General features: G+C 40.5%; 1 protein-coding gene across 3 annotated transcripts in view; it reads right to left on the bottom strand.

The window, feature by feature from the left end:
- The window catches only part of PALS2 (protein associated with LIN7 2, MAGUK p55 family member), a 1432251-nt gene that overhangs the window by 476498 nt on the left and 928139 nt on the right, over nt 1-27614 (bottom strand). For all 3 annotated transcript variants that reach the window (XM_044067549.1, XM_044067552.1, XM_044067550.1), the window contains one exon: nt 474-626. In XM_044067549.1, coding sequence (XP_043923484.1) covers nt 474-626 — 153 coding nt within the window. The remainder of the gene's footprint in view (nt 1-473; nt 627-27614) is intronic.

Below are 27614 nucleotides of genomic sequence, written 5' to 3'. Positions count from 1 at the left end.
TATATATATATATATATATACATACATACATAAATATAAAACAATTTTTTTTTTTTTTTTTTTTTTTTTGTGTACATGATTTTTGCTCCATGTTTGCTGTGAATAAAGCTTCCCCCAAATTACACACAACCAATGCCTTCCGCATACCCATGTGCCTATGTCGAAGGCTACCACTAGGCAACGCCTTGATGAACCTTACGGTTGCCTCCAGTCACATATCTGCATTTCTGTCCCTCTTCCAACAGACTGGCAATGTGAGGCTATCTCTCTCTTCCATCCTCTCCCAGAGATGGGTACACAATCTCCCCTATCAATTGCATCAAGGGGCATCCATTCTATTAAATAGACTCAGGTTTTTGGGCCACCAGGAGATAGGAGATAATCACATGTTGCTTCTCCTAAAAAATACTGTGTAAATGATCTGCTTGGAATTAGTAAAGCTCATTAATAACTGGTTTAAAATCATTACTTACCAGAGGTTCACCTGCTCTCTTATGGATACCAACCATGCGAATTGCATCTAATGGTATGATTTGATTGTTTGCAGCAATGTCATTTACTTCTGGACTAGAGGGAGGCGTTTCATAACACTTTGATGCCACAACATCATGAGCTTCCAGGAGGGACTAAAAAGAACCAGAAGCTTTATTAACTTTCAATTACATCCAAAAAGTGAGAGAAAAATCAGAAAATATTAAATGACTCAGACTCTCATATGTGATCTCAACTCAGAAAAAAAAAAAGAACAACTTAACATACTAAAGCAGATCTAAAGCAGGCTGTTTGAACAGATATCTTCTCAAACAATTAACACTACAGACTATGAAACTAACATGCTCCAGTACAGTTGAAAAGTACCCCCCCCCCCCCATTATAGCCCAAATGATATAAGACCCTAGTCCCTTAATCAGTTCTTTTCTGAAAAGGTAGAAACACATAATCAGGGTACAAGAAGCATAACAATATAAAATCAGATAATGTCTTTAGCAAAGGGATGGGTTAATGTCTGCTACACACAACGGCAGTTGCTATTTTATTTTGAACTAACTCTTTGAAACAACTGATGACATTCTCATTAGCTTCCATCCATCCTTTCCTCATTTAAAACAGTAGAGCTATAACCAGGTACTCACTAACAGCAGATCTTTCAGACAGATTCTTGTAACAGTAAAGCAAATGGACTTCTATCTAACACTGTCAGTTGTCTGACATTCTGAATTTTTTTTTCAGGCAGACAAATCATGTCCCCTTATGAAGTAAGTCTACCTCATATGAGTGCATTTCAGACAGTGAAGTGCATACTACATAAAGCTGACATCACCCTGTACCATCTTCAGTCTTTTTTGGCATACTTTGCTCCCACTGTCTGTCAGTCAAAAGTCCCCTTCCAGTCAACTGGTCTGTTCCAGTCCCATCACCAGGGTGAAAGGCAGCTAGGAGGAGCCATCATACAGACAGCCATCAGGATGATCTGAAGGTTTTTATTTACGCCTTAAAATTTCCTCATTGAAGCTCAGCTTGCACAGCACAAGGGGGAACTACAATGGGCTGACTGCGTTGGATTCTGCCAAGGATGTTGCCTTCAAGCAACCCCATTCCCTGCCCTTAAGCACAGGTGGTGGTGGGGTCCTCCCGAGTCTTCAACATCAAAATCACACCTCCCTACGACCGCCCCCAGTGACCACAACCCTTGCCTTCTCCCAGGACGGGTGAGCTAGTCACACTCCTTTCACTCCCCTTCCTCTCTGCCTAGCACTTGCAGTGTCAGTATTGCTATTCGAACCCTGGGGACCTGAACAGGAGTAGGGGCACCATTCCTCTGTACAACAGTGCCGTGCATGCCTTCAGTTGTTAAAAAAAAACTAAAAACTTAAGAAAACCAACACAGAAGAAGAGGGTTAAAAAAACACTGAGCTGTCTAACAGTACCATCTTGTATTCCTGCATTTGACTCCTCAATTTGCTTGCATACCATGTGATTCTGAGCAAGCAATTTAAAAGACAGCACTTTCAGATCATCTTGATGGTTGTACCTGTCTAAATATAAAAAGAACTCGGGAACTATATAACACTAGTAAAGGCTACTGAGTGTTAACACTAATTCTACGACATACACAGATATACATCTAAACATATCTGTCTGTCTTGTACCTACAGAAAAATACTGTTTTGATGGAACTTAATTCAGCAAACGTAACCAGTGAAAAGTAAAGTACTGAATACATAAATCAGAGTTCTGTAGAGTGGCAGCTACCACACCAATACTTCTCTAAACACAAACTCAAGATACCAGAACAATAGGGATGAGGAGAGATTTCTTTATCCTAAACTGTTCCATGATTTCAAACACAATCAATGACTTTTGTTGTCAATGAAATGTAAACTTGAAAAACTTAATGAAAAATTTAATGACATCCATATATTCCAGACTGTGTGTGTGTGTGTGTGTGTGTGTGTGTGTGTGTGTGTGTGTCTGTGTGTGTGTGAAGAGAATCTCTAGGCAATGGAAAAAGTTGTAACACTGATGGGAGACATTAGCTTAAACTGAAAAGGACTGCACCCATATCACAGTCATTTTGTTCAGCTGCTGAAAAATGACTGGGATACAGGTGATTTCTGCAGCAAGTCAACAGATATCACTCTGTTTAGCAGGAGTGGTGCTCAACTATATGCAGTCGACATAAATGATCTTAAATAAATTGTGCCAATCGTGTGTGTGTGTGTTTGTGTACATGGCATATCTACATGCATGTATAAGTATATATTTTGCACATTTCCATTCAACGGCAAGCACAAACTCTCACGCCACAAATTTTAAGGCCAAGCATGGACTTACTTATAAGGAAGATGAACAAAATTATGTTCTAGACAAAAGAGGTAGAAAGTGTGTGTAAATGAAATGCAGTCCTTAAAAAAGTACTTGCAGCAGTTTAACATAGCTTCTTTACCAAGTAACACAGTCCATTCAAGGATCACAAAATGCATAAGGCTTTGAGGTAATCCCCTTTAGCACCTTCACAACACAAGTAAACATCTCACAGGTACAGAAAACTATCAATAGATTCCCACACAGGCAAAGCAAATGTCAAACACGCTATTTCATTCTCCTAACCTAACTTGGCAGATGTGCTAAATACATCTTCTTGCACTCAAACATGCTTGGAACTCTTCCAAGAAAGTCTTCTAAGGTAAGAAGTAAGCACACGCAAGCAAGCCTATTGAGCTCAGGCCTAAAATACATCTGGTTTTACCCTCATGTTATCTTTGTTTCCTGCTTGTAAAGCTTGTTATCTCTTGTCAACATATATCCTGCAGTATGCAAAACAGTTTCAGTCAGGGCTTTAGTATCTTTCCTGCTGTCCATTCAAATGCTCAAGTCAAGCAAAGGAGGCAGTACATTATATATTACTTGACCACTCCCTCCAACAAAGAACCATAATTTCTAGTGCCCACAGATGGAGTAAAGGTGTGGGATAGCCCATATGCATTGAGATGACATTGGTCAAGGCTCTGTATTACTAAAAACTACAATGGCTGTAGTAAAAAAGCTTACCTGGCAACCTTGGAATTACTATCTGCCTGTCTGTATAGCCAATGAAGCAGTGCATGCAAAAGTCTTCCAGGATTTGCAATTTGGGGTCTGGGAATTATAGAAGGGAGCCTTCCTAACCTACCTGCAGTTCTCTCTAATATCCTAACACATTCTTAAAGGCAGTGTTTTTTTCTTCCCTAGTTTCCCTTAGTATGTCTAGCAAGCTGCATGTATATCTGCCATATAACAGCTCAGAGAAATACAATCCAACTGAGACTTGAGGTACTTCTCTTAAAGCAAACAGAAGGTATGGAAGCAGCTGGTTTCAATTTTTCTCACTTTGTTCTACAGCTTTACAAAACATAGATTTCAAGGTTTAAAGTGTTTCACTAGCCTACCTGGCTAAAAGCAGTACAAAGAGGTTCTCAGCTGCTTCAGTTTAAAGAACTATTATTCTAGACATGAATGGGGTGCTTAGGTCCATAAAGAATTTCAACCAGTTCTTTCTCTGCAGCCTTAATACCTTACTCATTTTACGGAAACTACTTGTGGAATTTTGTGGTATGATCAATATACCAGTGACTTGACATTACAAAGGGACCTATGAGGTCCATAACAAATCACCCAAGTGGGGCTTCAACTATTAGTAACAGTATTACAGGGTTCTTAAACCCTGAATTAGGAACTGTGTTCTAGCATTCTGGACAGCTGCAGAAAAAAATATCTATTTTCTTTATAATATATGGACAGTAAAATCTTGCTAAAACCCTAGCATCTGGTTTATCCATGCCTAAATATTTATTTTATTTATTTAACATTTATTTTACCAGGATAAGTCCAACTGGACATCATGTGTCCTTTTTCAATTGAGTCTTGGGGAGAAAATCTCCAAAGAAATAACAGTGTACATACATGCTTTAGATAACAATAAAACTGGCATACAAGATAAGAGAAACAATGAAGTACAAAAAACAATTATGTAGAACAATAAGATAGGAGTAGTACCATTATTTACAATATGAAAACAAGACTACAGCCCAACTATTTTAAGAGACAGCTAAAGTATTTTGATACAGATGATATCCAAGATGGTTGCACACTGAAACACAGCTTAATTTCAGTTTTCCCTGTGTGAAAACAGAAAATGATTAAAAGGAATGCAAATTCAACTGTTATTTTGGTAGAATTCGGTTACTGGCCTGTAAGTACATTGCCTGGATGTCAGCAAAGAAGAAATTTGGGGAACCTGAAAGAAAAAATAATCAGAAAACGTGAAGACAAACACTGGGAAGGATCCTGCAGCTGCTCAGCAAAAAGCAGTTCAAGCTTCAGCTTTGGGTCAAAACATAGTTTCCAATAATTAACAGGAAAAAATAAATCAAATGTACTTAAAAGTGAAACATTGATGGAATATATTAACTCAAACAACAAACGTCTGTAAAAATAAAAGAAGCTTTTAACAGGCTATAAAGATGAACTGATAAAAGGTAAAAATCAGAGGTTGAAATGAAGAAAGAGCTAGCTCATAGCAGTTTCAAAAAAATAGTAAAATTAGAAGCAAGATTGCACAGAAAAATCCAGAGCTTTTCTGTTGTACAAGAGAAAATGGAAGGATTTATGACAGCACAAATAAGTAACTAGATTGCTGTTCCACAGGAGGACTCTGACTGAAAGGACACATTGAAGGTATAATCCAAACCTGACCATGAGAAAGCAGACAAGACCTATATTAGCAAAGATGCAATTATTCCAGCAAAAAGAGCTGATCCTGACAAAACTGTGGTAAAAGAGAAAAGCATTAAAACTGGAGACAGCAGAGTGTTGGTGGAAAATGACTACTCACTGTACACCAGGCAGAAAAGAAGCAAATTTATCCCAGCAATCAGGGAATGATGACAGATAGGCTTGAGATTCAAGCTGCTGTATCCAGCTGTCTTCAAAGTATTTTTCCAGGAGGAACTACATCTTTTGATGGAGAATGGGCTAAGTTACCCCCAAAGAAGTGAGCCAGCAAGCAGAAGGGAACTCAGGTTCTAATTCTTCTGATAAGAAAAGCTCATAGAGACTGTCAGTAAAACATTTTCTAATGTCTGAAATTCAGAAAAAAAGCACTGTTATTGACTAGAAGAATCAAGAGTGCCTTGGACATGAACCACAGTCTACTGCTGGGAGATAATCAGTAAGACGGCCAGAAACACTGAACATTAGTAACTAATGTGAGAATATAAAGCATAAATCACATTTGAGAAATACGAATTTGCAAACGAAAGTGTCTGAGAAAAGACTGAACATTTGTTGACTTTGTTAAACTTGTGGGTAGACTGTAAAAGCATATATCCCACATTATGACTGCAGTGTTTAGGAGGACACTAAAAGAGAAAAAACAGCTGTAAGTAAAACAATGTTTGCTCTCAGTATATGTATAAAACATTACATGATACAAACTGCATGTTATATTGTACAGCAGTTTTGTAAAGTGTGTAGTCAGGGGGCATTTTAAATGGGGGAGGGTCTTTTCATTGACTGTAGAATGTGTTCAATGTATTAAAGTGAACAGGTACCATTTTTAGTTGTGAGACATATAGGTTTTACAGTATAACAGGAAAAGGGTTGAACAGAAGCAAGTCTGAGATAATAATATGCTGTGATCCTGGGCTGCTGGGCTTGAGGTAGAGTGCAAAAGTGTACTGATTATATTATATGTATAAATAAGATGATAATTTCTCTTGTTTTTCAAGAGTGATGCCTGCATTAGTGTCCTTGGCTTAAGCTATAAACCATTTTTTATAAGCAAATAGGCTTGAAAAATCAGATAAAATGATGAAAGCCATGAAAAATGCTAACCTTCTTGCGGCTGCAAAGATACCGGCTTGTTTTTTCCCCCATTAGCAAATGTCCTCATTGACAAATGAGAAGTCTGCAATTAAAGGCAGTTAGCCAGGGAAATTATGTACATTCTGTTTTGAGTGAAATTTATAAAGATTCTTTCATGCATCTGCAAGCTGTTAGTTTTTTCTCATGCCGACTTCTTTTACAAGGAGACAAGCTGTCTGCATGTGCAAGCATTTATTCTTAAGAATCTCGAGGATTCATTTCTAAGGGAAGTTTAGAATTTTAAAGGGACAATGACAAGGAGCTTGGTGAAAAATAAAGTTTGAAATTATGGGAAGTGAATAAGAAATAGTAAACTCCCCAGCAGCCTTAACATTTTAATGCATTTAATAGAAGAGTGAATAACTTAATTTTATTTAAACGTAGCCAGTAACTGTCTTAGGGCTAAAAGTCAATGTTTTCGGAAAGCATACAAGCTGTTTTTCACATCTGTGAGGGGAATGGAAAAAATGAAAGAACAAACAGGAATCGTTTAAGTGGGAATACAGGCTGTAGCATGCACTTTAGTATCTATATGCCTGTGAGTGCAGCTGTCTATGTGGAGTAAGTGTTAGTATCTGGAGGGTAAAACTTCATTTCTTGAAAATGTACACAGTTTTGTGTGCTTGTTCTAAGTTAACAGGGGAATAAGGTGCTCTAAAAACTTATTTTGTTATTTGTTTGAGGGTTTTCAATAAAGTAAATGTGATACAGGATCAATGGAGATCAGAAATACGTGCAGAAAAGATCAGTCTTTTAAATATTAGTGTGTGCACATAAGAAAAGTTGAAAATACATATTAAAAATAAAAGATGTCATGTGCATTACATGGGAACAACATCTTTTTATTATTATGGTTTTGCTACCCATAACATCCTGGAATGTAGATGGACTTTTAGGTACAGACAAATAGGAAAGAGTACTGAATGATATTAAAAAATGCACAGTGCAGAGAGCAATCCTGCAGTAGACACATTTTTAAAGAAATGAGTGTGTGAATTTGACAAAGAAAGGATTTCTGGATGGATATTCAGCAGAATATCAGGGACAAATAAAAAGGGAGTAATAGCACTGATTGCTAGATTGGGGGGGGTGGTTCCAATAGTGACAGAAGAGAAAAAGACAATAATGGAAGATTTGTGGTGGTAAGCGATACTGGCAATGGAAGAGGATTATGCTGGCATGTACTTACATTGTATCAATAACTGATAATATGGAGCTTAAGAAAATTTTGGGAGAAATAATCATCTTTCAGGTGTAAATATTACGTATAGACATGGACAGAAACAGATTTGCAATTGTGAGGATGTATCAGGGAGACCTACAAGGAAAATACAACCAAAGGAGGTAGATTTCTGAAGAAATGTAATGAAAATATTAGTTATGAAGGACATGTAGTCTTAGAAAGACCAAAAGTTTAGAACAAACTAAAGAAATAAAACTGGACTGGCAAAAACAGACACAAAATGACACTTTAATAAAAACTTATAAAACAAGCACTTTCGTCTGATCAATTATCAAACTTCTTCAGAAAAAATACCAGAAGTTCATACTTATTTAAAATATCATTCCCACCAACCATTCAAAGCTAAAAAAATCACATGACTAGTTCCCACTTAATAACAATGGTTAGTGATTACAGTATCAATGAAAATCACGTTAAACGTTATTCACATTTCAAATTGATAAAATTCTCCCATAACTAAGCACATATCTACCAGAAATTAACAAATATTAAACAAAAATGGGTCTGAGTCTTATAATAAATATGAAAAATGTAAAAATCACCTCTTTAAACTTTTGAATTTTAAAACACTGGTCAGAGAACAGATGTCATTTAAACCTGGTAAACTATGAGCCTGACATCTCAATGGCCATAAACGTTCACATTTTAGCTCTCTCTAAAGCTAAAAACACAGCATCAATGGGACCGGATGGTGTCCCCGGCTGTGTGCTACACGAGCTAAATGAGGAATTAAACCTGCACATAAGGCAGCTGTTTAATCTCAGCCTTACCACAGGATACATGCCCAAGGAGTGGCGTACGGCAACTGTTGTCCCACTCCACAAAGGCGGCACCTCTACGGACCCTGGTAATTACCGCCCCATAAGCTTAACAAGTCTAGTCTGCAAAGCTATGGAGAGGATCATAATGGAGCTCATAAACAAAGATATAGGGGACTTGCAGACATTGGACCCGACCCAGTTTGGCTTTGTCAAGGGAAGATCATGCCTTTTGAACTTGGTCGACTTCTTCGAAACAGTCACCAAGGCCATTGATGAGGGAAAGGCAGTCCATACAGCCTACCTTGACCTTGCAAAGGCTTTCGGCACAATACCCCACTTGGGTATTGTAGAAAAACTTACCAGCTTAAATGTAAACCCATATGTCACAAGATGGGTTGCAAACTGGCTTAAGGACAGAACCCACAGGGTTAGAGTTGCTGGCGCTGTGTCAGACTCCAAGCCGGTCACAAGTGGTGTCCCACAGGGCTCGGTCCTTGGCCCCCTATTGTTTGGCATCTACTTCTCAGAAGTACAGGCCAACATAGGAGGACTTTGGCTGCCAAAGTTTGCAGACGACTGCAAACTGGGCGCCATAGTGGAAAGTGCATCAGACACGGATATCCTTCAGAAGGGACTCATGGAAACAGATAGCTGGTGCCAGAGCCATGGCCTGAAGTTAAACGCCAAAAGATGTATAGTCATACCCTTCGGGAAAAACAAGGTAACCCCAAGCTACCATATAGGTGGCAATCCACTAAGCACAGAAGAGGTTATCAGGGACCTGGGGACCCAGGTTGACAGTGGCCTTTCTTTGACACTCACATTGCTAAAGTGGTTAGAAAGACCTTCTACATTGCCCACCTGATCATGCAGGGATTCACATCCAGATCTAGTGAGGTTATTGCTATCCTGGACTCTTCACTTATCAGACCAATGATCGAGTACAATGCCCCATTCGGGATGTATCTCACCCGACATCTGCAGCAATTGGAGAGACCCCAAAAGTTCCTCACCAAAAGGATAAAGGGACTCCAAAATCTGTCATATGCTGCCAGATTGAAGAAACTCCAGCTCTATTCAGTCGCATACCGCCTGCTCAGAGGTGACATGTGCCTGACATACAATGCCATGTCCAACCCGAATTAATGGACATGCTCCACCTCAAAAAATCCAAATCCACCAAAACCACTAGAGCAAGCGACTTAAACCTTAGCACGGATATAAATAGGATGTGCTGGAGGGATAGATTTATCACTCAGAGACTCCCTATGCTGTGGAATAAAATCCCGGTCCATGTGAGGCAGAGCACCTCGCTGACTCTGTTCAAGAGAAATCTAGACCTGTGGATGGGAGATCGTAGGTTTTCCCCGGGAATCATCTCTGTGTCACTGCTGGACAGAGGCACAACAAACTAATGGGCACAGTATTTTTTCATATAAGGGGTGGCGTAAGCCACAAAAATTTGGGCTAGGCTTATAAATGCCTTAGGGCAGATAGCCTAGTATAAACCTATGAACCTATGAACCTATGAACATAATTCAAGCTTCAAGGAAAAAGGTCCCCCTCTGATATCCTTTTGAACGATCTATAACCCTGAAACTAAAGGAGTGACCCGGATTTTGGTTAACATGGTTTGCCAATGCACTGTCTAATTTCCCCTTCTTCATACTATATAAATGTTCATATAATCTCTCCAATTTTCTGTCAGTTTTCCCAATGTAGAACTCCGGGCATATTTTACACTTCGCTAAATAAACAACATTAGAAGAATTACAATTGAATCTACCCCTAGTTTCGCAATTCACATCCCTTATTGAAAAATTAATGCTTACATCAATATGTCTGCAAACATGCCTCGATATCTAAAAAAAATTACTCTTGTGAAATTCCAAAGGGTTATTTAAATTTGACCCTTTCTTAAAAACAAACTTTGGCAAAAAATTAACCATGCCAAAAAAACGCTTCATCAGAAGTAACCCCCAATTTTTCACTATAATGGCCTTGACAGACATTGCTGTATGGGGTAATAAATAAAGGCATGTTTGTAAAAGAAAATTCTACTGTAAAATTAGATATTGTCTCAACAACGAGTAATGGTTCCACTCTAGAAGGATCATGTAAAATGGCTCCAAGGGTGTCACCCAAGTGCTTGGGGACTACTTCAGATCTTAATTCATCCAATAAAATGTTAGGGTATCCACATTTTAAAAACATGTTCACCAAATTATCACATTCATCTAAGAAATCTTCTCGAGTGGTTACCATCCTGGTGGCACAAACAAGTTGCCCCTTCACTATCGGTCTTTTTTGTTGATAAGTATGGGCACTAGTAAAATGTAGAAAAAATTAGAATAAGTGTTTTTTCTAAATATCTTTGCTTTGTACCCTCTGGTGAGCATGTCTATAATTAAATCAACATCTAAGAAGGACATGGATTTGTTACTAAAACAAGTAAAGTTAAAAAAAATCAGTAGAATTATTCAAAAAAGTTAACAAATCGTCAGCTTGTGACTTATGCCCATTGAATAAAATAACAATGTTGTCCAAGTAACGGGTGTAAAATTTTACCAAATTAGAAAGGGAACTGTCACCAAAAACAAATTGCCTTTCCCAAAAAGCCATGACCAAATTAGCATAACGTCCCCCACAAGGCGATCGCATGGCCACACCCTTTTTTTGAAGAAAAAAATTGCCCTTCAAACAAAAAGAAATTGATATTCAAAATAATACTCAGTAGCTCTTCTATTAACAAAATCTGATAATTTGGAACATTCCTAAATCTTAACATGGAACAAACCCACTCAATTCCTTGGTCATAAGGAATGGAAGTATAAAGGTCCTTAACATCGATGGTGATAAAATTACAATATTCATCATATTCCAAATCACTGATATTCTTTAAAAAGGACCAAGAGTCTCTACAAGTCTGTTGCTCCAAGTCCACTTATTGTTTTAAGAAAACTGTCCACATATTTAGCTGAAGGGTATGTAATGGAGTCTCTACTGTTCTCAATGGGTCTAAGTGGAGGGTTAATCAGATCTTTAAGGATTTTTGGGATCCCAAAGATTATGGGAATTTGGGAAGCAGACATAGAGAAATAGTTGAAAATATCCACATCTACTCTAGAATCTATAAACAAATCATTTATATAAATCCTGATCCTATGATAAGCAGTGTTTAACTCATTCAGTGAAACAGGCACATGATTATTAAAAAGAAGTTAAGTACTCACCATAATATTCCTTCTGAGTAAGTAATCTTCATTTGTCAGCAACCTGTGGGTTACGGATCCAATACGGATCCGAGACAGCAGCATACCAAGCAAAAAGATCAGAGCTCCAAACTCTTCCCCCTACCCATACTGCACTGCAACCTCCTTCCAATCCTCAGATCGGGTTTGCCACTCCATACATGACACCAACAACTAACCTGAGACCCCTAAACCAAGGACAAACCTCTAACTTGCGAACTCTGCACATCGAGTGCAGCAAAAAAACGCCAAGGTAAGGGGGAAGTAGGGGGGGACAGTTACTGACAAATGAAGTTTACCTACTCAGATGGAATGTTATGGTGAGTACATAACTTCTTTATCTGAAGTAGTTAACTTCATTTGATCAGCAACCTGTGGGACAGAGTCCCCAGCTACCCGAAATCTTGGGAGGCCCTTAAGGAAGGATATTCCGAAGCACTGCAGAGCCAAAAGAAGCCCTTCCAGTCTAGACACCAAATCCATTTTATAATGATTAATAAAGGTGTGAGAAAATGCCCAGGTAGCCGCTGAGCAAATGTCATCCACAGAAACTCTAGACCAGAATGCTGCAGACGTCGCCATAGAATGTGTAGAATGAGCATGAACTCCTACTGGTTCTGGTAAACCAAGCTCTCTGTATGCTTGTAGGATACAAAGGGAAATCCACCTAGCTACAGTCACCTTTAAAACTGGTTTCTCTAAAAAGGGTTTAGCAAAGGAAACAAAAAGTTGATCAGATTTGCGAAAGGCTGCTGCCTGTGCAAATAAAAACGTAACTGCCTGTGAACATCCAGCAAATTAAGTTTGTATTCCCCTTTGTTCTGAAAATTAGGGGAAAAGACAGCCAAATTAATTAATATTTGTCTCAGAAGCAACTTTAGGAAGAAAGGATGGATTAGTCCTGAGAGACACCCCTGTCCCCAAGGTATGGGGGTTTCATACAAAGAGCTTGCAGCTCCAACACTCTCCTTGCTGAAGTTATAGCTACCAGAAAGGCTATCTTCCATGACAAAAATTTTAAGTCAACTGATGCCGAGGGCTCGAAAGGAGGTGCAACCAAGGCCTGAAGAACAGCAGTCAGATCCCACGGCGGTGATGGATTCTTAATAGGGGGTCACAGAAGAAAAGTTCCTTTTAAAAAGGTCTTACAAATTCTGGAAGCAGCGAGAAAGCCTAAATTGTCTCCTACATGGAAATGAGAAATAGCAGCCAGCTGTACCTTCACTGTGGAGGAGCTGGCTTCCTTGCTGGAAGATATGAGACAAAAAGTCTAATACCGCTGGGATCGGAGTGGTAAAAGGATCTAGATTTCTCTGTGAAGCCCAAATGGAGAAGCATTTCCATTTGTTAGAATAAATTTTCGAGGTATAGGATTTATGTGCCACAACCAAGATAGATTTAACAGGAGAAGAGATACCAGGAGACCTAGCAATTAATGGAACTGGAGCAGCCAAGCTGTAAGCTGCAGCCTGTCCAGATTCGGAGGAAGCATTCCCAAGGGATGACTAATTCGATCCGGAATAGGATCCAAGATCCAAGGTGGAGCTATGAGATGAGATCGTAGACAGGGGAACCAGACTTGACGACACCAGAATGGAGCTAAGAGGATCAATCTGCTCCCCAACCGGCGAGCTTTCTGTAAGAACTTTATCATGAGCGGGAGCGGGGGATATGCATAAAGAAGACCTGGTGGCCAAGCATGAACAAGAGAGTCTCTGGGGTTTTCCCCCCTCGGGGGGATTAGAGCGAGAAACTCGCTGCACTTTGCATTGGAAGGCGATGCGAAGAGATCGCAGCAAGGCTGACCCCAGTTGAGGAAGATCTGTTCCGCTACACATGGGTTCAGAGACCACTCGTAAGGAGAAAGGATAATTCTGCTCAATTTGTCCACCAAGATGTTGGACCAACCCGGAATGTGTGTTGCTGTCAGAAAGCAGTTGGTGGAGATCGCCCATTCTCAGACTCTCATGGCTTCTCAACAAAGGGGATAAGACTTGGTTCCTCCCCGTTTGTTGATATACCAGACCACTGACATACTGTCTGACTGGATCGCAATAGTTCCCAGAGGTAGATAAGCATGAAGGGCCTGAAACGCTAAAAGGACCGCTCTCATCTCTAGGACATTTATATGCAGAATGGTCTCGTTTGGAGTCCATGTGCCTTGAACAGTCCTGCCCGAACAATGGCCCCCCCCACCCTAGGCGGGAGGCGTCCGTGGTCACTGTGGCTTGGGGTTGGGGCACAAGAAAGTGATGTTCCCTCCTGCAAATTCCAAGATTGGAGCCACCAATTGAGAGCATTTCTGCACACTCTGCTCAGAGGGATCGGAAAATCTAGAGGCTGATGCAGAACTAACCACTGAACTTGCAACGTCCACTGTAAAATTCTCATATGCAGACAAGCACAAGGGATCAGGTTGACAGCTGCTGCCATGGATCCTAAGGCTCTCAGGACTAATTCTGCAGGGGGTGCAGGGGACTGCAGGAGCGCTAACACGAAGTGTCAGGCTGTGTAGTTTGTCTGGGGTTAAGAATGCCCTGGCCTGGCAAGAATCTATTCTCGCCCCTATGAAGTCTAACACTTGAACGGGTTGAAGGGAAGACTTCCTTAGGTTTATGGTAATCCCTAGCCGAGGTGATATCGGGAGAAACAAATCTCTGGCTAGCAAGAGTAGATGCCTGGTGGGGGCGGTGAGAAGCCAGTCATCCAGGTACAGAAAGACCTGAATGCCCTGAAGCCTCAGGTGGGCCACTACAACTGCCATGACCTTGGTGAACACCCTGGGGGCTGTGGTGAGACCGAAGGGTAGGATTCTGAATTGATGACTGGCCCTAGCCGAAAGTGGAGGAACCTCCTGGATCACCTGTCCATCAGAATATGGTAGTATGCATCCTTGAGGTCTATCGAGCACAACCAGTCTTCCTCCTGCAGGAAGGGCAGGATGGATTGAAGCGTGATCATCCAGAACATTTCCTTGGCAATGAACAGGTTCATTGTAGACAAGTAGAGAATCGGCCTTAGGTCCCCCGTCTTTTTTGGCACCAAAAAGAACCTGGAATAGATACCTGATCCGGACTGGTCTGGGTGTACCTGCTGGATGCCTACTTTTTCTAGTAGTTTTTGTATTTCCAAGGCCGCGGCTTCCCCCTGAGTGGGTGGGACATCCGGGAGGGGCCTTGTGTAAGGGGGTTTGTTTATGAAGGGAATAGAATAGCCTTTGGATATTATTCGCAGCACCCAGCGATCTGTCGTGATGAACTCCCATTGGGCTAGGTGCATCGAAAAATGCCCCTCGACTGCCTCCAGAGAGGAGCAGTCGGGTAACCCCTCAGGGTTGCTGCACGGGTCACTCTGAAAAAGGTTCACATGACCTGAAGTTCTTCGGCCCCCCCTCTGCCTCTGGGCTGGTGTCCACCTTGTCCCCCTCTGCCTCTGAGAGAGAATGGGTCCTGAGCATTCTGGGACTGAGTTTTCCGGAACCACAGCTTCTTTTGCCCTCGCTGGTTCCTGGAGAAGGACCTTTGAGGGTTAGAGAAGCGGATCCCGACGGCTGACAGCGTCTCCCCATCTTTCTCGCTCTGAACAAGCATATCGCAGACAGTCTTCCTGAACAGGGTGGAACCGTCAAAGGGTGTGTTAGCGAAGGACACCTTGAAGAGTTCCGAGAAGTCACAAAGACGGAGCCAGGCGTGATGCCTTAAGGCGATGCTAGACCCGCTAGCCCTAGCGGCTCCCTCAGTGGCATGAAAGAGTAAACACATGGACATATTAGATACGGACTTGAGAGTAGCCATACAAGCCGAGAAGGACTGTTTATGCTCGGCCGACATGGACTTCGGGGGAGACTCAGTGCACTCTTTCACGAGCTCCGGCTGCAGTCGAATTATGTGGGCCAAGTAATTCAGGGCTCTTATATTAAAGTTGGCTTAAGCAAAAGTCCGCTTTCCAAGACGGTCCACAGTCCTGGACTCCTTGTCTGGGGGGTGGACCAAGGAACTTTCTTGGGTGAGTTCCTTTTTTGCGGCTGCTGCCACCACCATGGCATCAACCGGGGAACCTTTGTTCCAAGAGGCTCTATCTGCTGGTGGACTCAGTATTTTGTTGGGTCTTTTGGGTATAGGCTCCACAGTGTCCGGTTCCCTCCATGCTCTGGTGGTGATAAGGTCCACCAGAGGGTCGGCCGGGGGGGGACACACCCAAGAGGTAGATGGGCCTCCAGAAATACCGACTCGTCAGAGGAAGGTTTTTGGGCAGCCCACCCCCCCTCTGGCGAAGGATTTCCATAATGTCTCCAAAGGTGATTTGGGTGAACCTTCCCCTTCCTCCAAGTCGGTATCATCAGTGAGGGACTCGGGGGAGTCCAAGTGCCTCCTCTTACATTGGCGTTTGTGAGGGACCTCCTCGGGTGGACTCTCCGGGGAGGGATCACAAATGGTTTCTTGTTCCTCCAAGGGAACTGTCTGGGGTGCAGCGGAAACAGGCTGTCCCTGGGGGGACTAGATGATGGAAGACAAACCCAACTGCGAGGGAGCAGGGATGGACCCAGAGGACAGAGTGAGGGGTCTCGATCCTCCAGAGAGAACCCTCTCCACGATGTCGAATGCCGAGGGAGACCGAGCATTCCTGAAACTGGAAGCAGAGACCCTTGGATCCGACGAAGGGATCAGAGCCGTAGCTGGAACGGTCAGACCCGATGGGGTGGTATGCCCCGACCATAACGGAGCCGATGACACACTCATCCCCCCTGGATCCAACGCCCAACTCTCAGCTCTGAGAGCTCGGATCCAACCCCCTGATACTGTAATCACCAACCATTGTAATTGCGTGGAAATGAGTCATGTGACTTTGTAGCTTTGAATGGTTTGTTGGGAATGATATTTAAATAAGTACGAACTTCTGGTATGTTTATCTGAAGAAGTTTGAACTGATTAGATGAAAGTGCTAGTTTTATAAGTTTTTATTAAAGTGCCATTTTGTTTCTGTTTTTGCCAGTCCGGTTTTATTTCTTTAGTTTGTTCTAAACTTTTGATACTTCTGCGCTTTGTCTAGTTCGGCATGGCTACAGAAAATATAAACAGCACTCCGGCATTATTATTTATGCCAGATCCTTCTGGTAATGGATTATCTGATATCAGGACTTTGACCCAATTAGTCGGGATGTTAACACAGAAGTTTGACCATCTTCCAGCATTGGTCAACAACAGAACTAATTTATCAACCAACAAACTTGATCCCAGAATTTCACGGGAAAATGGTGAAATTATTGGGAATCCCAGCAACAACAACCATAGTTTGGACAATAACAGAGCAAGTGGTTCAATACCTAATACAGAACATAGACTGGAATCCAGTAATGATTCTTCTATTCCTGTTCTTAACAACTGGTTGTAGGCTTCAACTAGTTTTCAACTTGAGCCAGAGGGGACCAACATTCAACAAAGGTTACCCTCTATTTTTAACTCTATTACCAAAAATCTAGAGACTTTTCATTAGAAATCCCTGAAATTAAAAAGTTGCAGTTAGAAATTTCTTACTTCCGTGAATGTGTTAAGTGGAAGCAAGTGCCTAAAGGTTTGCGGATGTGGGACACCCAACGGAGTTAATAGCCAATTCCCCCTTTCACAATGAACTGTTGAGACTATTTGATAAGCAGGGTTTGGAATTGTTAGAAGTGCTTATGAGACATTATCAGCTAATGGTGTATTCTTTGGCTACTGAAATTAATATATTAGACAATCAAATTAGGAGTGACAGTGACTTTTCCAGATACAAGTTTGAATTTGCGAGGATTTTTTCCTGCATTGATAATCATTTGTCAAAGTTTAAATCTAATAAAATGAAAAAAAATCGAATGGGATAATTCAGATAATGTTAATGGCCAGCCTATCCTCCCCCACCACCTTCCCAACAGTGGAACAATCTAAGGGAATCCCTGGTAGTAAATGAGAGTGACATCACGACAGATGATGATGGCAATGAATTACCACGTACTTGCGCAACTGCAGCCGGTACTCCAACTAGTCAAGCTGAGAGTGGGTCTTGATGCAGTGAGCATATCCATAATAGGAATAACAATTTTAATAATAAGGCTAATGGAGGTAAAAAAATTTGGGGACCAATGGACCGACTCATGCTCATAACCAACAGGGCTACAACCAGGACCGGAATTCTCATCAAAGTTTGGAACAGGATTTTTACCAGGGAAACAACCGAACTAGCAGAGGAAGAACCACTAAGATCGTTTTCAACCAAGGAGGTAACTGAATTTATTGGTATTCCACCATATAACCGCCAGTTGAGCTTCGAAGGTGAGAATTTTGGTATGACTGTTATTCAAAACTCCGAGGGAGATTTTAATATTTATAATTACTCAGATTTTTCAGCTGACATTCATTCCATGAACATGCTAGCTAAAGGCTTAACATTTGTGCCATTTTGTAGAGGCGATTTAGTCAAGACTTAGTTGACTTAAAACTTTTCACTTGCAAACTGAACTTGAATTTCTTATTAAGGAACAAAACATTTAGCCAATGTGAATTTAAGGTATCAAGCACTTATAATCCTCCTTTAATCCCTGCTATCTCATTGTTTGAGAGTATATGTGAAGTTGACATCAGAAACTGGTTTTCCTGTAAGGATTTTGGGAACTCTGTTACCAATATTTTTTCTAGGAAGGAATGGGAATGTTTACAAGCATTAAGAATAAGTGGAATCAGTATAATGAAGCCTGATAAAGGTGGTGAATTACTGTTTATGAATACAGAACAATATAATTTGAAAATGTTTGATTTATTGTCTGTTAATTATGTGCCTGTTTCACTGAATGAGTTAAACACTGCTTATAATAGGATCAGGATTTATATAAATGATTTTATTTATAGATTCCAGAATAGATGTGGATGTTTTCAGCTACTTCTCTATGCCTGCTCCCCAAATTCCCATAATCTTTGGGATCCCAAAAATCCATAAACATCTGATTAACTCTCCACTTAGACCCATTGTGAACAGTAGAGACTCCATTACATACCCTTTAGCTAAATATGTGGACAGTTTTCTTACAAAATATGTGGACTTGGAGCAACAGATTTGTAGACTCTTGGTCCTTTTTAAAGAACATCAATGATTTGGAATATGATGACCACTGTAATTTTATCACCATCGATGTTAAGGACCTTTATACTTCCATTCCTCATGACCAAGGAATTGAGTGGGTTTGGTTCCATGTTAAGATTTAGGAATGTTCCAAATTATCAGATTTTGTTAATAGAAGAGCTACTGAGTATTATTTTGAATATCAATTTCTTTTTGTTTGAAGGGCAATTTTTTTCTTCAAAAAAAGGTGTGGCCATGGGATCGCCTTGTGGGAGAAGTTATGCTAATTTGGTCATGGCTTTTTCGGAAAGGCAATTTGTTTTTGGTAACAGTTCCCTTTCTGATGTGGTAAAATTTTACACCCATTACTTGGACGACATTTCTATTTTATTCAAGGGGCATAAGTCACAAGCTGACGATTTTTTTAACTTTTTTGAATAATTCTACTGATTTTTTGAACTTTACTTGTTGTTTTAGTAACAAATCTATTTCCTACTTAGATGTTGATTTAATTACAGACAGGCTCAACAGAGGGTACAAAGCAAAGTTATTTAGGAAAGCCACTTATTCTAATTTTTTTCTACATTTTACTAGTGCTCATATCCTTAGCAACAAAAAAGATCCATAGTGAAGTGGCAACTTGTTTGTGCCTCCAGGATGGTAACCACTTGAGAAGATTTCTTAGATGAATGTTACAGTTTGGTGAACATGTTTTTAAAATGTGGATACCTAAACTTTTTATTGGATGAATTAAGATCTGAAGTAGTCTCCAAGTGCATAGGTGGCACCCTTGGAGCTATTTTACATGATCCTTCTGGAGTGGAACCATTACCCCTTGTTGAGACAACATCTAATGTTACAGTAGAAATTTTCTTTACAAACATGCCTTTATTTATTACCCCATACAGTAGTGACACAATGTCTATCAAGGCCAATATAGTGAAAAATTGGGGGTTACTCACTTCTGATGAAGCTTTTATAGGCATATATAATTTTTTGCCAAAGTTTGTTTTTAAGAAAGGTTCAAATTTAAAGAACCTTTTGGAATTTCACAAGAGTAATTTTGTTAGAAATTGAGGCATGTTCAAGTGTGAATCTTGCCCCTATTGCAGACATATTGATGTAGGCATTCATTTTTCAATAAGGGATGTGAATTATAAAACTAGTGGTAGATCCAGTTGTAATTCTTCTAGTGTTGTTTATTTAGCAAAGTATAAAATATGCCCAAGGTTCTACAATGGGAAAACAAACAGAAAATTGAAGGAGAGATTATATGAACATTTATAGAGTATGAAGAAGGGGAAATTAGACAATGCATTGGCAAACCATGTTAATCAAAATCTGGGTCACTCCTTTAGTTTCAGGGTTACAGATCAAGTTCAAAAGGATATCACAGGGGGACCTTTTTCCTTGAAGCTTGAATTATGTGAACTTTTATGGCAGTTGAGATGTCAGGCTCATAGTTTGCCAGGTTTAAATGACATCTGCTCTCTGACCAGTGTTTTAAAACTCAAAAAGTTTTAAGGAGGTGATTTTTACATTTTTCTTATTTATTATAACACTCAGACCCATTTTTTTAAATATTTGTTATTTGTTAATTTCTGGTATATTTGTGCTGGGTTATGGGAGAATTTTATCAATTTGAAATGTGAATAACTTTTAACGTGATTTTTATTGATAATGTAATCACTAACCATTGCAATTAAGTGGGAACTAGTTATGTGATTTTTTTTAGCTTTGAATGGTTGGTTGGGAATGATATTTAAATAAGTACGAACTTCTGGTATTTTTATCTGAAGACATTTGATAATTGATCAGACGAAAGCGCTTGTTTTATAAACAGGATATGAAAGTGATATGGTTAAGAAGTAATAGGAATAATTTTGACAGGCTGAAAAGGTTAAAATATTGCAGAATAAGGGAAATCTCAAAAGAATAAGAACAGCAGCAATTGCAGCATGCTAAAAGTAAAACATGCATGAGTTCAGATAACTGCTGGTAAGCAACTATTTCTGATAACTCCAGAGCACAAAAACCTTTAGCACAGTGACTTAGACAACAGAAGGTAGATCCAGCCTCTTAAAGACCAGGCTGATTTCAATTATAAAGTGTTTATGTCTACACTAACTAAAAGAATGGCAAAAGCATTGTCAAAATTGATAAATATGGATCAATGTGCTTTTGTTGAGGGCAGGCAAACATTTGGCAACAGTAACAGAACAATGACATGCATCTGGAGCGTTTCCCCTTGGGCCTCCCCTGAAAACTGGCGTCTTTCCAAGTTGGACTTTCCCGGTAAACAATTGTAAAATAAATGATTATCCAGAGGGAATCAGAATATAAGAAAATGCCACTGTTGTTGTGGGTCTTTATGTAGATAAAGCATTCAACAGACTAAGCTGGGAGTTTATTAGTAGGTCAGTAGAAGCACTTGCATTTCCTGATACAATAATAACGGTAATTAGGAGGCTATATGAAGGATCCAAGACAAGGATTAAAGTGGAAGGGTTAATTTTCCTCTTCAATAACATGTTTGAACAGAGGAATTAGGCAGGGGTGTCCTCTTTCTCTTTTGCTACTTGCTATTTAGATCCACTGACAAAGAAAATAAGGGCTTTAGAAATTCAAGGATATAAATGGTATGGTAACCATAAAAAAGTTAGCTTTATTTGTGGACGTTTTGTACTTGATAAATCCAGAAAAAGACACCTCTATGTTGTGGAACATTCTCAGTTTCAAGTATTTTTCAATGCATTGGTCGAGAAGAAAGAAGTGCAATGGCAAATTAAACTCCAAGCCAAGAAACCACATGGACTAAACTATGCAGAATCCCTACTTCAAATACTGAATTTGAGAAAAATCGACCACAAACCAGTCCACTAAGGTATACGTGGTTTTTGCTTTATAGTTCAAGTTTTTCCAATGCGTGAAAAGTATTGCCAGCTAAAGGGTAAAGCACCTTTGGAACCAGACAGTCCAAAGCATAAAAGATAAAATCCAAAGGTAACACCATGGACAATGCAGCAAACTCCATTAATAAAACAAATGTTTTATTAAAGGAGTTTGCTGCATTGTCCGTGGTGTTACCTTTGGATTTCATCTTTTATGTTTTTTTTTTTTAATGCTTTGATGCTCTAAATCAGCTATTATGACAAGTTATGATGCCCTGATTCAGCTTGTATAACATGCTTTTTCAACCTAGTTTCTCACTGTTTTTTTATGTTTTACTGCTTTCATGTTTATATATTATCCTTATGTTCAGTAGTTGTTAATCTGCCACCAAGGGCAACGCTTGTCCGAGACATCACTTGGATCCATCTGGTTTCGTGTTACAGCCATTTTTTACATCCTGGTAAATCTGATATTGTGATCTAGCTTGTGGGACTTTATCTCACACTGTTTTCTCTGCTTTTTGTATTATCCTCAAGTTTCAGCTTTGACCTCCCTAATATGGGTTAAGGTAAACACTCTGACTACGTTTCTCTTTGCCACCATGGCACCACAGTTTCCGGGTCTCTTAAAGGCTGCTTTTTATTGTTTTTTAATAAATTAGCTTGAAGAGACTAACTGTACTGTTCATTTAATGTTAGGTTTTTGCAAATGTTTCACGTCTCAAAATTGTTGGGTTATAGCAATTGTTATCAGTGGTTTCAGCATTGTTTTTTTGTCCATTGGTCTCTAGACTGGTCCCACTGTTTACCCCCTTGTCCCTCACACTCCCAGCATATTGGGCCTCTCCTTCAGATGACGACTCTCAAATTCCTCCATCGTTTTTCTATTAAGACCCTAGGTACATCCCCCCATTTTCTTCGTTAATTTATTAAACAGGATTCCAGAAGCCTTGACTTTTCCAGCTATCAGCTACGTTTTCACTAGTCCACTCTTTAGACACTTTTCTAATCCTGCCCAATCTTCCTCTTTCAGTTTTAGTTTGGTTTAATCTTTCAGTTGCCACCATGTGACTCCAGGGTTCTCTCTCCCCTTACCAGCATGACACCAGCCATACACTGTTTTTCTTTTTATTACCCCCTATAAAGCCACCCTGCTGAGGAACACTTGAAATGCGCTGGATACCTTCCAGCAAACCTTGTTAGAAACACGAACCTCGGGTCACTGCGCATTCACAATAACCCCCCAGCCAGCCTGTCTAAGCTGCCCCAAATCTGCATTCTATTTTTAAATGCATCAAAAAGGTAATATTTTTTTGCCCATGCATCTTTTACAAGCGATTTTCTAAAATAAACTGAATCACACGGTGCCGTTAAGCATTTATATTAAATGGAGGGTGTTTCGGTTTAAAACCATGTGCTTGTAACTCTTTGAATGCAGCTTTTTTATTGTAGCCACTTTCCATCTTAGTTTAACATTTTAAGTTTCCACCATGTGGCGCCGATCACTTTTCCCGTACCAGCACGAAACTCACCAGGCACACTTTTATTCTATGTAGAGTCTTGTTTTTGTTTGCACGTGATATTTAATCCCATAATGTTATTCTCTCACTCTCTTTCTTTTCCTTCTACTCCTAAAAAGCCACCATGATGAGGATCACATGAAAAGTGCTGTATACCTTTCAGCAAACTTAGGAGAAAACACGTGCCTCTAGCCACTGCGCGTTTATAAAAAAAAAAAAAAAAATAGCCAGCCTGTCCAAGCCACGCTAGACCTCCGTTCTAGTTCTAATTTTATTAACAAGAAAAGTGGTTTTGGAACCTTTATTTTCAACAAGTGAACCTTTAAAAAAAAAAAAAACACAGGGATGGAAAGCATTTTTGTTAAAATTGTTAAAATTGAGGTTTTTGTTAAATTGAGGTTGTGTTTCTTTTAAAAAAAAAACACGTTAATGTTTCTTTTTTTTTTTTAAAAAACACGTACATGTAACCTTTAGTCTGTTACCATTTAATCAGCAGAACTTGTTATGAGGCTTTGTTAATTCTGTACAACACACAATGTAAGGAGGTGATGTAAGCGGGCCAGACCCACACAGGGTCTATCTTCCAATCACAATAACGGTCACACCCCCAAAATGATTGGGGCCCTTGAACACATCCTCCCTCAGGTGTATAAATATAAGTGCAAGTCATTTTCATTCACTGGAACAATGCTTCGGCTGGCTTTAATGTCACCTATGGAAAACAGAAAAGAAGTGTCCGCGTGTTTTGTCCACTGACTTGTCTTCTGAGTTTTGTCTAACAAGAAGTTTCGTCTGCTGAGGCTCCTGGGTTTCTTGCCACAGATTTTTTTTTCTTATTCCAGCCCTGCCTACACCTACTCTGCTCCCACTGGCGAAACACTGCAACCCAGGAAATACAGCCCAGCTGACACAACTAGCACTCGGAAAGGATTCACGAACATCCAGTATAACATCACCTCTATGGTTGCTTTGTCTGTGTAATTTTTTATTATTTCTGAACTGGTTTGTTTTTACAGGTAGCTAACTGACAATCTAGGTGTCCTGTCTTATTATCGTATTTTCTAACCAAAAGGACCTACTGAAATCAGGACATTGACTCAACAAGGACTAGAAACTCCACTCAGTGTGCTTAGCTCAGCCAAACAGCTTCTTCCCAAAGGTGTGCAATAGGAGTATTTCCTAGCTTTATCTGTACCTTCTTTATAAGGGGGGGGTATACTCCACCAGGGACAGGTTCACCATTTCTCACATATTTTTATTGTGACCACCTGGCCACAACATAGGAAGCCCCTGGTAGCCAAGCAGCTATGGATTCTTCATGGTTCAACAGCATGCTCAACATTCTAAACATCAAACTTGAAATCCAGGACACGTCCACCATTGATGATAATGGTACACCCAACAATGGCCGCCTAGGACAGCTGCAGGATTTACTCAAAGATATGATGTGCCTGAAGTGGGGGAACTTTTACCTCACTATGTGTATTGACTGGAACCTCCTCCCCAAAGGACTAGTTATCAACAAAAAACCTTTCTGCAGGGAAGCTGACTAGCTATTCTTGCAGAGCTGGAATGAGACACTAAAGGAAACCAGCCAGAAACTGATCAACTTGCTGATGGTCAATAACCAGAGGCAACACGAAAAGAACACAGCAGATCTAGCATGTGACAATGTGTGGAATCAGTCACCTTCCTACGAGGAACACTTCAGGATCATCAAGGAGAAGATCGACACCTTTGAAAGAAAGATCCAAGACAGAAAAATCAGAAAACTAAAAAAGGACATCACTGATGCCCAATGATCGGCCTAGGCCAGCGATACAGACAGGGCTGGCCACATGATCCACAACCGGGTTTTCCCCCGAGGCTCCGGTTATTCTGGAACCAGCTCTTCCCACCATGACCCCTACCAATCAGAATGACATTGGGGCCCTAAAGTTAGCCAGTCTGGCCACAAGTTCCCCAAACAACAACTCGAGTCCCACGATCCAGACCAACACGGGGCCCAAACCAGAAGGAACGCACACCCAGGAGAGTTGGAGACCTTCACCACACATCCAGCATGAATGGAGGAACAAGACGTGGCAGGTCAAGAGGGATCTCAAACTCCTTTGGCAAGCCGAGCTACCACAGAGCTGAAGGAGGAACAGAGACCCAAGAACAGACCAGCGGTTGTCTGGAACCACCCTGCTAGACCACTGATGAAGGCACAGCTTAATGTGCTTAAAAGGCGTCTAACATTTGTTCCCCAACAAAGGTCCAACCTCACTAAGACCATTATAGATCTAAGGTTATTTTCCAGGAAGCTGCAGATAAACTGTTCTTCTATAACCACAAAAAAGAGGGATGGAATCTGGATACCCACACATTACAAACAGTGAGATGGAAGAAACCCAGCAACTTCTGCCCTCCTACAAACAACATCATACAAGCATTTCAGGAGAAATGTGAGGTATACATTAGGAGGCTTCTAAGAAAACTGACCAAGAAAAGAATCTACAATGTCATCAGAGAGAAATTTGCCGCACTAAAGGAACTAAGCCAAGATGACACTAGCAGGATCATTACGGCTGACAAGGGTGGTGGCATCCTTGTAAATGACACAGCTACCTACAATAGCAAGATCACCAACATGCTCCAGTAAACCAGGTTCTACGAACCAGTCAGCCTAGATCAGGTCCACGCAGCCTACCAAGACATCAAGGCCAACCTGGAAGGACTTGAAGACAATGAACTGATCAATGAAGGGCTCTTGGATTTTTTCAACATCGACCACCCAAAGTTTCCACAGTTCTTCGGGATCCCCAAGCCACACAAAAACCTACTGGACCCCCCCCACCATCCTGTAGTGGCCAGTGGAGGATCCATCACTGAGACCATCTCTCTTCCGGGACTTCAACCTGAAACCTGTAGCGGAGAACAACAAATCCCTCATTCTTGACTACATGGACTTTCTGGAGAAAATTAAAGATATCCGCATTCATGGTGATGGTAACTCCACCCTGGTCACCATTGATGTAGAGTCTCTGTATACTGTCTTGCCACATGGATTCTGCATCACTGCCACCACCGAAGCCTAACAAATGGACCATGCAGCCCTACTGGGTGAGATCAAACTTCTTGGGATAATCCTGACACTCCTTGGCAATAATTTCTTCTGCTTCAATGGTCATTTCTACAGGCAAAGCACTGGCATTGCAATGGGAGTGGCCATGGGCCCCAGCCTGGCCAACACAGCTCTGAGGAAATGGAAGCACGAGCATGTCTTCAATTCCACCTTCTACAGAGACATGTCATGCTACTTCAGGTTCATTGACGACATTTTCCTCATCTGGAATGGAAGTCATGACAACCTTCAGGATTTTTTTTACAGCATATCAAAAGGTCTACCTCCTTCCTCAGGTTCATAGCCAAACAAAGCCAGGAGGAGAGAGAATTTATTGACCTTATCATCAGGAAGAAAGAGGACCCAAGAACTTTATCACACGACCTCTTCCAGAAACCCACCAGGGTCAACTTCTTCCTTCATTCCTCCAGTATGCACCCGTACAAGCAGAAGCTAAGCATGATTAAATCCCAAAGATTTAGGATTTCTCATATCTCCAAGGAACTAACTGACTTCTTAAGAAACATACTAGAACTACAAAGAGACTTCCTGGCTAGAGGATACACAAAGGAACTCATCAACAGGATACTAGACTCCATCACTGTCCACAGGACAAAAGGGACTGTCAGACCACTTACCAGCACCAGGACCACCATACCAGACAAAAAGTACAAACTCAATTGCATTCTGGATTACTACCACATCCTCAAGATCATAATGGACAACTGGACCATTATCACTAGTAAAAGTTTTTTCGGGCACATTTTCCCAGAAAAAACATTTACAGCAAGGAGGGGTAAGAGCATTTGTGACTATCTGGAACACCCAACACTAGCTGTCCTAGGCTCCCCCAGGACTTACCAGTGCAACAAAACACACTGCCATTATTGTAAACACCTAAGTGGAGTCATCGGGTTCTATTGTCCAAACAACAAGAAGCAGTTCTTTCCCAACGTCAGAGGGAACTGCAATCTTGATGGAGTGATATACAGGGCAGCTTGCTCAAAATGAAGTGCATTCTAAGTGGTCAAAACTATGAACCAGCTGAAAACTTAAATTGCAATACATCTCCACGATCTCAGATACCTCAACTGGACAAACCAACTAGCCCTGCATGCCATCATGACTAATGACTGCCAAACTTCAAGGAACAGTTTCACAAACTAAATAACAACTGGAGATATAGATATCCAAAATATTTAATAGTAGAAAAATGCAGGCATAGACACTGAAAGACCAAACACTGTGTTAACCCAGGTTTCGTCTACAATGATATAGACTTCTTCAGAACAATGAACAAGATCTAAAAAACACAAATACACTTTCAATTACATCCATTAAAATA

The sequence above is a fragment of the Protopterus annectens genome, chromosome 3.part1 (genome assembly GCF_019279795.1).
Source record: "Protopterus annectens isolate FY-2018-M chromosome 3.part1, PAN1.0, whole genome shotgun sequence".
In the NCBI taxonomy this organism is placed as follows: Eukaryota; Metazoa; Chordata; order Ceratodontiformes; family Protopteridae; genus Protopterus; species Protopterus annectens.
The sequence above is the reverse complement of the archived record's forward strand: the minus strand, read 5'-3'. Positions and strand labels throughout refer to the sequence as shown.